The sequence below is a fragment of the Buteo buteo genome, chromosome 17 (assembly GCF_964188355.1).
Source record: "Buteo buteo chromosome 17, bButBut1.hap1.1, whole genome shotgun sequence".
NCBI classification, from domain to species: Eukaryota; Metazoa; Chordata; class Aves; order Accipitriformes; family Accipitridae; genus Buteo; species Buteo buteo.
This window is the reverse complement of record NC_134187.1, coordinates 653,443-667,731: the sequence shown is the minus strand read 5'-3', so window position 1 is coordinate 667,731 and position 14,289 is coordinate 653,443. Positions and strand designations below refer to the sequence as shown.

General features: G+C 41.8%; 1 protein-coding gene across 4 annotated transcripts in view; it reads left to right on the top strand.

The window, feature by feature from the left end:
• Nucleotides 1-14,289, top strand: part of DTNB (dystrobrevin beta) — a 205,990-nt gene that overhangs the window by 75,893 nt on the left and 115,808 nt on the right. The window contains exon 11 of one of the 4 annotated variants that reach the window (XM_075048830.1): nucleotides 5,730-6,588. The exons of the other annotated variants lie outside the window; for them this stretch is intronic. Within the exon in view, the coding sequence (XP_074904931.1) occupies nucleotides 5,730-5,772 (43 nt within the window). The 3' untranslated portion in view covers nucleotides 5,773-6,588. Of the gene's footprint in view, nucleotides 1-5,729; nucleotides 6,589-14,289 lie in introns of those variants that run through there. 4 annotated transcript variants of the gene reach the window in all.

Genomic DNA, 14,289 nt, shown 5'->3' with positions numbered 1-14,289 from the left:
CCGGGCTGTTAAGAAAGTACAATTTCTCTTTACGATGGAAGAGCGGTGTAGCAGTGGGGTCTAAATGGGGAAAACTGCCTGTGGACTGGCTTCTTTTTCTTCCCTGTTATGTTATTTTATTTACATGTCACATTAAGTTAGAATTTGAATTAGATCCTGTTTCTAGCAAAATGGCACTTCATAGATTGACCTGAGTTCGAAAGACCAAGAGAGTAGGCTTAAGTCTTTGAGAAAGGCAGAAATTGCTGAATTTAAAATGGAGCGTGGTTCTGCATCGCCTGCTTCCTGTAAGAAATCACAATGACTTTTTTTGTTCTCTGCCAGCAGTGGTATGACCAATTTGGGAAGAGATTTGGGTTTGACACTGAATATATTTCTTCCCAGAAGTTTTTGCAGTGTTAATGTGTAAAAGGTTTGCCTTTGCACATGAAAATAAATTCTGTAAGATCTTTGTGAAGAGTTACATGAAGAATACCACTTTGCAGGTTACAGAGGTGTTTCTGGACCATCAGATGTACGTTGCCAGAAGTTTTATGTTGTTTTCAACAAACTATTTACTGACTGTTTTCTTCTTTTGCCCACAAACACTTTCTCAGGCAGCAGTGATTTTGGGTCTCTTTCATTGCTTCAGCTCAAAACCCTGGAGGGAGCAATGACCTATCAAAAATCATATCCCTTTACTGCTATGGACAGCTCTACTGAAAAGCTTGAAAAATATGTGGATTACGGTGGAAACCAAAACTTTGATTTGCTTATAAAAGTGTGTATTTCTTGGCCCAGGCTGCCTATTGCCTCTGCAGTGCTAACAGTGGGGCTGAAACGTCGGTAGCTAATTTTGTGAGGTTGCTTTTACTGGAAATTGTTTCTTCTTCTTGCAGTTGCCAGAAAGCTCTGACGTTTAGAGGTGCTGAGACACCTCGTTGTCTGAGGTACGGTACACCCAAGGTGCTTGTGTGGCTCAAAGGAGATGCTCTTGTGAGCTGCCCTAGTGCTCCTTCCCCAGGAGAGAGAAGGGAGAGGAACGTACGTGGCTGATGCTGGCCACTGGATCTCGAGTATCATGGCCCCCTGTCCCTGGGCATCGTTCAGCTGTGGCTACTGCATGATCTTTGGCTGTCAAGTTAATGTCTTAACTTGCGTGTTACTCTGCATCTGTTCCTCCTTTTAAACTGCTCTGTTTTAAATATCTCAAAAAACAATACTCCTAGCAAGAAAAATAATGTCATGTTGAATTTTGCTTAACTGTACGTAACTGCCGGGCATGCCCATTGCAACAAATTATAGAGCAAAACAAAATGCTTGGCTATTGTTTCCTGCATGGAAACCCTTAGGAGCCCAACCCCACCCTATTTTATAGTAAGTTTTATATATGGCAGTTATGATTACTTAGGGTTTCCAGCTCCTCTCAGACAAATTAATCTAGCCTTACTCAGTGACTGGACTTAGGTGAGAGTGACAGTCCTCAATGGAGGACCACGGATAAAGGGAATCCAGTGGATTTTGTGTGTCTGGATAATTTGTCACAGGCTATTAAAGAAAAGAAGTTACCATGGGATTGGAAAAAAGGTCTTTTGATGGACTGAAAAGTGTTAAAGGTTAGGGAAGCAAAAGGTAGAGGTTGATGGGCAGTTTTGGGGTGGAGGAGGGTCAATCCTGGGGTCCATTAGCCGATCCTAAAGGGACTAGGTGGGGAAGTCCCCTCTGATGTTGCTGGTACAGCAGGGCTGGTGTTTTCTGGAGAGCAGCTTTGCGAAGTGTTACAGATCGCTTTGCTGCTGAAACCACCTCACTCTGGATCGGAGCAGACTGATCTGATTAGGAATATTTTTATACTCCTTCATCCTTGATATGAGGCTTGTCTGTCCAACTGTTGAACGTTAGTGACAACTGCAAACAAATCACAGTTTTTCTTCCAGTTAGGGAAGTTTTCTGGAAAACCTTCCTGTAAAGGTTTGTGGCCTCCAAAACCTTCAAGAAAATGTAGATCCTTTCCATTCGAATCAGGGGTTGCCGATCCAAATCGGCTTCTTAAATGTATTAAATAAAATCTACGTGAACAGAAAGGAAAGGAAGGAGAAATATGCTTAGGTTGCCAGTATTTATTGCAAACATGCATCAAAGATGACTTTTTATAGAAGTTAAGGTCAGAAAACATTAAATCAGCCGGTCTGACCTTCTGTGTTTCATTGATCATTAAATGTCACCACCTTCCTTCTCTACTGAGCCCAGTAATTTGTATTTGGGAAAGGTTACCCTCCATAAAGGCACTCACTCTTGATTTCCAGAGGTTATAAATGCCCAGTTTCTCGAATAGTGGTTTGTTTGAATGGATAGTCTTTTATTTCCATTTTTTTTCTCTTAAACTATATTCTGTTTCCAGCATTTGTTTTGTTTTTATTTCTCTACTTAAACACTAATACATTTCTGTATACGTATGTTCAAGGATCAGATTAGCTCTGCCAGCAACAAATTGCCTTCGCTGTCCACTGTGGTCTTGTAATCCTTTTTTGTAGTCACTGCTTTTGGAAATTGAGTGCTATTCTCTGAATCTACTCTGCATTTTTATGTCCTAGATGTATAATTTTACATCTGGACTTATTTAAATACAGGATAATATTAAAACAAAGTATTAAAATACAGTTTATCAAGGCTCATTTTCTGTGTATTTTGAAGCCATAATTAAAAGTCTCCAATCTTTTATAGTAGCTGTAAAAACCACTAAGATCATTTAATTTCAAAGATTACAAACTGACAGATGTTTTTGAGATCTAACAGTCCTTAATCCATTTAAAAAGACTTTGTTGATATTATGTAGTTCATATTTTCAGTTTTGTAGCAGTAAGCCACAAACTTTATGGCAAATTCCAGCAGCTGTGGTTAGTGGGTACCGCAGCAGTGGTGTGCAGTGCTTCGCACTGGTGACAGAGCACGGGTAAAAGATGGTTCATACAGCGGGGGAGGCTCGGGGCGGGCAACGAAACTTGGATGCTGCCACAACGGCTTCACCAACCCCGAAGTTGCGCTAGGGAACTGTTGAAGCCTCCGGCGTTGAGCGAAGCAGCCACAGCTCGCTCTGATCTGGAGCAGCCTCGGGAGTGCTGCCGCTGCCAGCTGGGGTGTCTGAAGCGGCGATGCCGTTGCCGCAGCGGGCACGCGGCCGCGCCGGGCGGCTCAGCAGATGATGCTCCAGGAGACTGCTACGGCTGTGAGATAACAGCTCAGTGCTGCAGCATTTGCTGGGCTTTAGGACGTTTTTCCCTTAGAAAAGGAAGCTGAAAACATGCGCGCCCTCCCCGTAATACTTCATCCCTTTAGCATAGCGGGATGCTGCTCTGGGCCGTGCCAGCCGAGGGAGGCTGGAGCGGCTCCGGCGTGGCAGTGGCTGGGACGGTGTGCCAGGGAAAAGTTCCACGCGCTTCCACGGGCGTCTTGTGGGGATGGGAGGTGAGGAGGGAGGACCAGGGCAGGGCTGAGGGATCACCCGCTCGCCTGTCAGAGCTCCTCGGTCTCTCATCCCATCATGCATGGGGTGTCAGGGCGGCGTGTTCGGGAGTGCAGTAGCACCCTGCATCAGATAGATTCAGACTAGATATAAGGAAGAGATTGTTTATGCTGAGAGTGGTGAGACACTGGCCCAGGTTGCCCAGCGAGGTGGTCGATGCCCCATCCCTGGAACTGTTCAAGGTCAGGTTGGACGGGGCTCCGAGCAACCTGATCTGGTTGAAGATGTCCCTTCCCTCATTGCAGGAGGGTTGCACTAGGTGACCTTGAAAGGTCCCTTCCCACCCAAACAATCCTGTGACTCAGTGATCCCTCGGTGCTGTTCGCGGCAGCAGGAGGAAAGGACAGGCACAAGTTGTTCCTTGGCCGGGGTGGGGAGGGCGAGGAGATTCCTCTTGTACAGGGTTCAGTGTCCTGAACCTGCAGCATGTGAATTACTGACAATTCTTTCTGATTACCGGGAACAGGAGAGAGAGCAACCTGTTACCTTTCTGTCCTTAATGGATGAGAAAAAGATAAACTGGATAATTGAGAGAATTCTCTCCCATCTGAAATGGGGGTAACGTGAGGAAAGGAGAGCACTAAGACCTCGAGGTGTGCGAGTACCTTCTTCCCCTGTTGGTACGGGTTGTAATCGGGAGTAGCCAAGAGAAACTTGCTCTCTGCATTGCGAGCTCGGAGGTTTTCTCGTTGCAGTGATGTGTGTCTGTGTATGCACGCACACACGTAGGTGAGTCTGCGTGGTGTGCAGAACGTGTTGCCTACTTTCTTTTTTTCCTCTGAACTTTTGTACTGGAAGCGATTCCAGTCCCCATCCTTCATGGCCACTCTTTCTGCTGGTACGTGTGATTAATAGCAACAGCCAGCCAGCCTCCCACGGACCGAGGAGTTGCGTGTTTACACCTGCCAGGTTGAAGAGCTCGAAGTTCCCCCACGGTGGCCACGCGCGCTTCCCCCCAGCCTGGTGTGCAAACACCAGCACGGCATCACCCGCTCAAAAAGCAGATTAGCGAGCTCTGCCGCAGGGCTCCCGCACGCACCCACCTGTGCTGAGCTCAGCAAGAGTCTTTCCACGCTTGCGCTGATGCCACCGTGATTTGAAGAAGGTGATGCGAGACACTGAAAAGCGTGTCTTAATTGTCATTGATGAGATGCTGGCACGCAGTTGTGAGGTTTCGGCTTCCTGTTGTTTTTATCTTTTTGCATTCTTTGAAAATTGCTGTATTTTCCTAAGATCTGCGTAAGCATTTGGTACAAATTTATTTTGCTGGAATACGATGGCTTATTTTTAACTTTCATGCTCATTCTGTCATGGCTGAGGAATGGTGTCTGCTTCTGTCACATTATAGGCATTTTTTACCAAAATTGCATAAATATACATTTAAAAAATGTAAATATGTTTAAGAGAAGACAGATGACATCTTTTTTTTTTTATGAAAGAGTTATAAAGTTAAACATGTTTGAAATGCACATTTTCCTTGATTTTGGTATTCTGTTAGGTTTTGCATTTGAATACAACACCTGCTACATTGAATTTTCCTTCATTTCCCAGTGAAGGAGGCATGTTTCTGTATTTTCTGTAGTCATCTTGATCATTGCTTCTTCGGGATTAAAATGGTTTTAGGTATCTCCACACTGGGGGTTTGATTTGACTGATACCCCATGAACATTTTCTTAATAGTCTTAGACTGAAATTCATTCCCAGTGTGTGTAGCAGGTTGGGCTCCAGACTAAGAGCTGCCTCATGTGTGAGAGATCCGTATCTCATGCCAGGAGAGGGATTCTTGCTGAATTTACATGCTTTTCTTGAAAGCAAGCTATTCCTGGAGGACAGGGCAATTTCCTAATGTTTGGTTCATAAATCGTTTTGCTGCTTTACACAGGCAATGTGCTCATCTGAATTAACACGTAACAGCTCTCCACCAAATTTTGTAACAGCCTTTAATGTTGGGGACTGGCACCCCTTGCAATCTAATGGCCCTTTAAAGGGTATTGATATTTACTGTGGGCTTTTTTTTTTTTTTCCTGAAGCATTTTGGCCAGTACTATAATTGAAGTGTTCAGAGTAGAGAGGCTTGGATGATATGCTTGTTTTGACTGCAGCTGTCCTTATTCTCCATGACAGAACAAAATTGTTCTTTACTTTGAATTCTTCTTGTTTGCTTCTCTGGTATGCTGTGAGTACGTGCGTTTTTTGCTGGCTGAGAGAAATCTCTTCTTGATTTCAGGCTGGTAGAAGATTATTATGATATTAACCAGCAAAATGAATAGGAAACTCCAAGTGGTGAGATTATAACTCTGGTTTTTTTATTTTCAATTCTTTTTTATTCATATGGTACATCAATCTTCTAATGATCTTTTTACAGTATTAGTAAGCAGCTCTCACCTGTTCCTAGACAATGCGATATTATCAAGGTACTATGTTATGTCATCAAGTTATGGGATATTGTCAATATTTATTTAATAATAATTTAACATCTTATAATACTTGTATTCATAGTCATGGTTCTGGAAATAATGCTGTCACTCTGGGACAGAATGTGGAGCATTAGTTATACCTCCTTTTATACTTGAAAAAGGAGCTGAGACTTGTTTTTAATGCTTAAGCTATTGATGCTGAAGCCAAACAAATTTCAGTTAAGAATCTACCTTTTATGATCAAGATAGTAATGGAATAAACAACCAAGGGAAGTTGTCGTGACTTTTCCTCTTTGATGTCTTAGATCTGAACTTACTGAAATCAGGCTTTAGACAAAGCTAAATAACTTGCCTCAATGCTGGAGTAAGTAGGTGAAATTTAATTTTTTTGTTGTTTTTTTATATGCAGGAGGTCAGATTACAGGGTGGAATAATCTCTATTATACTTACAATTTATGAATCATATTAATTTTTCTTTTAGTTCAAAATGTACAGGAGTTTGCATTTTAGTGTGTGTATATTGATTAGACCTGTGATTATATTCTAGTCAGTCTTTATTTCTGTTCCTTCCTCCCTGCTGCTCTTTCCCTTCTTGCTTCCTTCTTTTCCTTTTAAATTTCCATAGCTCCTCAGTGCTGCAGAGAACACGATGTCAGTGGCTCTTCTGTAGCCTTTATCTACGGGCAGCAGGAGATCAGCTACTAATGCTGCAAGTATTAAAGTCTTAGATTTACTGAAGTTGCTGAAGCCTGGGATCCTGTTGGAATAGGAAGAAGTCTGATCTACTGAAGACTTTAAAATCACAAATGTCTATATGGCAAATAACTAGGAACCTAGAATTTTACAAAAGAGAGAAACTATTCCATACTCTCTTTAATCCACATGGGACATGCCGTGGCTGGCTGCGAGCAGCCTCGTTAGAGAGCCACAACAATATTCTTCCTCTGAAAGCCAGCCTCTTCATCTCGGTGTGGCATTTCCTGTGTCATCTTTAAGTTTCTCATGATGAATATTGTATTTTGAAGAGTAAGTTTTGCACTTTTATATTAATTCATTCAAGGGGAAGAGTGTAGTGAAACATAAAGTGTAGTTTGCTTGTTAAAAAACTTCACACATGGGTTGGTGTGCTGCTTCTGGCTGACAGGGTGACGGGCACGTCTGTCCCTTCACCTCCAAACAGATCAAAATGGGTTAGATTTAAAAGAAGAAAAAAAAAATTTAAAAAAGCCCTCAGTCCTTTTGTAGCTGGACAATCCATCCTCGGCTGCCTTACCCAACCGAAGAACATTTTGTCGGATAACATGCCTTGTGCCCAGGAGATGCTGGGTCACGTGGCGGCTCCGTTTCCTTGGAGACGGCGCCGTGCCGCGCATCGGGATGCGGAGCGTCGGGATGCCAGCTCGGTGGAGGACCGGAGAGCCGTTCGCCAGGACCACAAAGGTTTGCTGGATTCGCGTTCCTCGCCGTTTTGTTGCTTTAGCACGAAAACGCTAGCCAGGGCTTTGCAGGCTGTGGGGATGCAGGAGCGCACTGTTAAGGCAGAGTTAACTTCTCCGAATGCTATTGGAAGCGTAACCCTGGGTTTTCTGGCGGTGGTTTGCGGGGAGCTGTTATGGACTAGCGAGAGGGATGCCCGTGAGGAGCGGCAGCGTGGCCGCGCTGTCAGGTTTTATTTGTTTCTGGCTGTTGTAAACAGATCGCAGGAACAGCTCAGAGAGGGACGCGGCATGGGATGTCTTATTGAACAGCCTGGAACGGGTAACTTGCCGAATGCTTCGTTTCCATCCTTCCTGTTAGTCATTTTTGAACAGGGCAAGAACAAAGTCATTATGAAGTAATATCTCACTTGATGCCTTGTTTACAATAAGAATTGTTATTCATAGATCATTCGTACCCCTCTGACATTTTAGTGGAAAACAGCAGAATTTACCATGACATCTTGTCATCATAAGTAATATGCGTATTGCAAATTACTGGAAATAAATAGGCATAATAACGAGCTCATATTTGTGTCAGTGTCTCTGAACTGTTACTGCTGTTCCATTTACACACTGGAGACAGCAACCAGCTGAAGAATGCTCTTTACTGTTTTTGTTAGAGATGTTGCATACAAAAACATTGGCAATTACACACAAAAAACAGTGAAGACTTCGTTCTAAAATTGCCCAGAAACAATACATTGTATATATTTCGCTAGGTGTTGTTAATAGTGGTCAGGGATTTATTTTCTTCGGTACCCGTCTTTATGTAAAATCTCAAATATCTGTATTTATATTCAGGTTTGTGATTGGTTTTTAACTTCTTAGCATGTTTCATTTTTTTCTGATCATCTTAACAGAAGCATATACCTTAAACTATTTTTTAAATTACAGCAAACCCTGTAAAATTAAAATAGTCTGTTCATCATTCCTGCTGCTAAAATAACCTAAATCTGCAGTTTTCAAGAGGACAGAGCAAAAAAGATGAAATCTTTGAGTCCCCTCACCCAGGCGCGTGGTAATACAAAGCCAGGCTGAATGACAGGAGGTTGTTATCCCAGCTTTAGTAATGAGTCAGGTAGTGAAACATTATCGTATCCAAACATGTTTAAAACGTTTCCCTTTGGCAAATATTTAGGCTGCTATTTTTGGATTATACATTTTTAACCTAAATTGTTGTTGGATTATACGTTGTTAATTATTTTTTCTGCCTTCCTTTGCATCAAGATAGTTTTTGGCTGGTTTACTATTAAGTGGCATTAGGAAAATTAGTCACAGTTAAACAGATGTAAAAGCTCCATAAAGGCATGTAGAAAACTTAGTTCAAAATTTTAAAGGGAAGCAGAGACCACGTTTCTCATTCCTAGTCCACAAGTAAAAAACCACGTTTGAATAGTGTAAGAGCAGGAATTGGCTATTTGCTACTGTTTAAAATAACAAAGAGAACAAAGGAGTAATTAATCTGTAATATATACATGCAAATTTTCTTGAAAGTTGCTCACATGATTTGCACCGGAATGGGGTGTTGAGATACACTTTAATACTACAGTAGTTATGTTCCCTTTTTATAGGAAAAAAAATGTTGGCTCAGCATACCCATGGATGTATTTGCCCTTGGTGCTCTCATTGGAGAAGTGTTAGCAGCTATTTTTAAACAATAGCTAATTTTTTCTTATAGATACACTGTCAGAAAGTAGTATGTTTCAATGAGGAACTGCTGACAGTCATCTTGTGCTTGGAATTTTACAAAAGTTTTTGCAGAGTAAGTGTTCAGTGCCTTCCTGAAACTGCAGTCATATACATCATTTTTTAATTACAATGCAATAATTCTTTAGAAATATTTGAACAATACTATAATCTGGATAGCTTAAGGAACAGGTAAAGGGCTACGGGGAATTTTACATCTGGTTCTCTGCTGTTCAGGGACGGCCACAAATGCTTTCCCATTCTCAAGTTTGTTTCATCTGCACAATTAGTTGGTTTGCATGTCCTGTAAATTCAAGGTACCCCTATTTGTTTTTTTTTGTTGTTGTTCCCTGCTCAGAATAGAAGCTGAATAAGTACCAGAAACTAAGATCTCCCTTCTCCACTGAAAGTGCATTTTGCCTTTGAACAGACTTTCTTTTTTATTTAATGGTAGAAATAACGGGTAACAATTTCCCACTTTTTTCTGGAGTTTTTTCGTATTTTATTAGGGCAACTCAAAGGTAACATCAAAGCTCAAGACTGAACCTGACTAGCTGCTCTCTCTGTCTCCCTGATGAGATAAAATAAGTCCTTGCATAGAATAGAGGTGAGGTAAGAAGCGATAGGAATTTTTCATTGCCCTGTGGCCATGTCTGCACTTGTCTGGGAGCTATGCACCAAGCCGTTGTGGTTTTTGCCTTGAATGCAGCTGCATAAAGTTTTGGCAGCTGGTCTGGAGCTGCTCCTGAGGACATGGTTTCATGAACCAGTTCACCTGTGGCAAAGTCAAGCCAACTGATTTTTTGGAAAGCTGCATCGTGTAATCCCCAAGTGCAATGAAGCTCTGTTCCAACAGCAGCAAATTGCCTTCGGGTGAATTGGAGCTAAATTTGTCGCACTTTTAAATGTCTTTTTTCCAGTGCAGAGTCTGTTTGTTTCTGATGTCTCCTATGCACGGCCTGCTCATTTCCATGTAGATAACGCAGCATTGTGTACTCCAAGTCTGTGCCTCCAGCTTTGTTGCTCCATTCACATATTCATAGCTCCCAGTGCCGGTACAGCTAGCTCTATTCACTTCAACAAAAAGAAGTGTTTAGTCATTTACTCCTGTTAGTTTGATGCAGCCATTACTTTTGCAGAAGAGTGAGTCATGTTCTGTTGTGGCTCATGCAACACTACCAGCACAGCAGTTGCACATACTCGCTGGAGAAAACAGTTGTGCCACTGGCACTAAAAGTAGAATTGGTCTCTGCACAAGATCACAAATTGGACAAAACTGAGATGCTTCCGTTCCAAGTCCTGCCTGCCTGTGCGATGGAATGCCCTTTTTATTTGAAATTGAAGAAATCTAATCTGAAATAGCTTCAGAACAGAAATAGAACTCAAACAATTCAACTCTCTCTAAAATTTTCTCATTGTAGCAGCATATTTTCATTATCAGGGTTTCCTGATGTAGAGTAAGACTTTTAAACTTTCTGTAAAGGGGGAGGGAGGTAGTTTCTTCTTTCTTAATCCGAACTTCTACCCAAGATTTAAAAAACCACAAAACCCACTAAGGAAAGATTTAATATATTTCTGGTTTGTGCATAGTACCTCTAAAAAAAACCCACCTTAATATCGTTAAATATTCTCCTACTAAAGTAGCCAGAAACCCTCCTCTGTTTTTTAGGTGTAAGTGGTGTTCCAGCTCAGTTTTCAGCCTACAGCTGGAGTGCAGTGAGCATTTTGAAATATTGTCTCCTAAGTCCTCCTGCCAAGAGGAATCAGAAATCTTGGGCTTGATACTCAAGTCCAGCCGAGCCATGCACGGTGCAGGATTCAAACTCGGCTGCCCAAAGGGCTAAATCTTCTGGCTGCTTGACGTTGGCCAGAGTTGCTCTATGGGAGTTCTGTGAGGTGACAAAGGCTGCTGCAAGCATGGCTGCAGACCTGGCCGTGAGTTCTTTGATGTACAGATGGTGAAAAGGAAAGAAAAGCCCAAAAGAGAAAGAACAAACCGTTCTTAAAATACAGTGATTTTATTTCTGAGGTCTGTTTTGCATGCACTGCAGCATCTTCCCACTGCATTGTTCAAACCTTATTTTGTGACTATGCAAATTCAGACTTTCTGAGATTTTATCATACAGTATATTACATGAAGAGAAAGTGCAGTGTAGTAGGAAAAGCAACAAATAGCATGTTGCATCAATATGTCATTTTGAAGGGACCCGTTCCCTTGCAGCATCTCGTGGTTGATCGTTAGCTGTTTGAGAACATGGGCCTTAGCTGCCAACAAAGTGTAATTTTGAATTTGCATATTTTGCCTCTTGAATTTGGCTGGTAATTCTTACATTTGTGTCTGATGGATTTTCTTGTGTCATAGATTTGTCTTCAGTCATTGTAAGAAATCATATATATATATATATATCTATGACAAAGAGAAGTTTCCAGACTTTGTCTGCTGTGAAGTTTTTCCCTCACATTTTGAGACAAAAGAGCTCCAAACATATACACAGATGTTACTACAATTATTTCCTAATTTGGAGTTCATGGAGTCCAAGTGAATCATCACAGACGTTTAACCTCAACCACAAATAAAACAGATCAGAAGATTTCTTTGAATTACTTCCTGTGCAAAAAATCAGATATTCTATAAAAAGCATTAAAGTTTCGAACATGAAGAGGGTGCCACAGCCATGGAAGTAGTTCATGTGCTTTGTTGAACTTTGTTCATTGCAGTTTCTGCTCTTTGGATTTTGTTACATCTTTGCTTGTGTACTGCGGTTTGGTTTTATTAGAAATAAATCAAATTTATATGTAAGATGCCATCAAATCACCACATAATTGTCTGCTAAATAGGAGGTTTGGAATTACGCTTCTCTCTGTGGAAAGAATGTTTTCCAGCTTTTAGTTGTTCCTGTGTTTCTTCGCTGAACCACCCCTGCTTTTCAGCCTCCCTCTTGATTGTAGTTCCTAAAATTGAAAGTAATTCCATTAGTATTCTACAGAGCCAAATGCAACAGAAACCCCTCACTTCCTAGAAACTGCTCTTCTCCTTTTGCACATGGTTATTGCATTTGGCTGTTTTGCTCTAGCATCTCACCAGGGATGCTTCTTTAGCTGACTGCCATGAACCCTCGTGCCCTTTGCAGTCATTTTCCCAGGACGAAGTCTATTTGTGTCCCTAATCTGTCAGTTCTGTGAAAAAGGTAATTCTGGCACCCTCTTCTTTGCTTTCTGTTGTGAACTTTTGTTTTTCATTATCAGCTATTGCATTTTTAAATAGGTTATCCTTTTCTTCATTGGTCTGCCTTCAGTGCCTCCTATTGAACAGATGTATTGATCTTACATTCTACTTACCCAGGCATGTAGTCAGAGGGAAAAGGCAGCAGGAGATCATTATTTAGATTTGAATAATAAATAATGGACCTTATTTATGGGTTTGGTTATATATAATACACTGTACAAAAGAAGTCATTCTTGCATTTCCGCCTACCTAATGATAGTTTTTGAGCAATTAAGAGGATAAGAGTTCATACAGCAAATAACAGTAAAAGAATTACCCTGTTAAATAGTGGAACAATTTTGTTCAGTAGAGAGAACATTGGACAGAAAATTCACCCATCTAGTGCTCACTGTTATCAAGCGTATGGTATGACCTACTAATGTCGGAGCTGATGAATTTCAAAGCAAGTAGGTATCTGACCCAATTAACTTCCAGAATTGTTTCAAGTAATTGTTGAACTCTTCAGGCACATAGAGTGGAATAGCAAGGACAATGTTTAAGTAAGAGGTTTGAAACCATTTTCACCCAAGCTTGTTTAAAAGTAGCTCTGTGGACTACTGCTGAAGCTTCGCTGTCCCACAGCATTCCACAGTAGCCCTGTCTGCTCATGCCAGCCCTCCTCTTTAAATTTAATGTATGTCTGTGTTGCGCATTTAGCCCATGTTATGTATATTGTTTGGCCCAGAGTCCTTGCCATTTGCACACAAAGCTCTGAGATACGTATCAATATGTTCATTGAAACTATGTTCTCTTGCCTAGCATGAGTTAAAGCTTTCACTTTTAGACATTCTTTAACCTATACCTATTGTGGAGAGATAATAGCCAGTGCTTGTGCAAAGTCAGGCCTGAAAGACCATTATGAAGTGCATGAACCTTCTATGTCCTGGTCTTCCCAGCTGCTTGCTCACCACTTGCCTCTAGAGCATTTGTAGGTTTATCATCATAGAATCATAGAATATCTCAGGTTGGAAGGGAGCCATAAGGATCATTGAGTCCAATTCCTTTGAGGTTATTGAGTACCTTGGTGCAGACTGCTCTGTTTCTGCAGACCATCCCAGATCAGACTGATCAAAACCTCTGATGTAAAGAGGAAAGGCTGCCTGATTTTGGATGAAGTATGTGAGGTAGTTGAGCACTGACGTAGGTTGCTCTGAGGGGCAGTGGAGTCTCTGTCCTTGGAGATATTAGGAACCTGACTGGGCAACCTGCTCTGGCTGATCCAACTTGCACAGGGAGATTGGACTAAGTGATCTCAAGAGGTCCCTTCCGATCTCAACAATTCTGTCATCTGAAATACCCAATTGCAGGAATCAGCTTCAAGGTTCTGGGGCAGGGTGATCAAGCAGTGCCAGAAATCATCAGTTAAATCACGATTGTCAGTTCCCTGTCTGCTACCACTGATGCAAGGGGTTTGCCTGGATCAGTGCTGGTGATCAAACACTGTCCTCTGGCAGATTTCTGATTAAATGCTGTGCAGCTTTGATATCAGAGGAAAAACTGAAGGTGCAAAGTCAAAGGAATACGCCCTCAATCACGTCAGAGTGCTGTGTATGCTGTTAATTTGAATGTGCCTGGGACCGTTCTTTGCCAGAGAAGCCAGCTGGCTCTGAATCGTCACATCCATGCTATCGATCTTTCTTACCTTCCAAAAGAGTCTGGCCGCATCTGAACTGCTTACTGCGAGTCATTCCTGGCCCCTGCTAACTCCCAAACTACTCCCAGGAATTGTTTGGGAGAGAGCTATTTGACTCAGGCCAAAACTGCGCTAGGGTCTGCTAACAATTTAAAGATGCAGATGATCCCGTTCCAGGGTATTAGAAGACTCCCTGGCACTGTTTCATTTACTAATATAAGTGGGCCCAAACTGGCTCTGGATCAGGCCATCAAACTACATTCTTGAAGATTTGTGGGACATAAACTGTAGGAACAGTTTGAAAATGA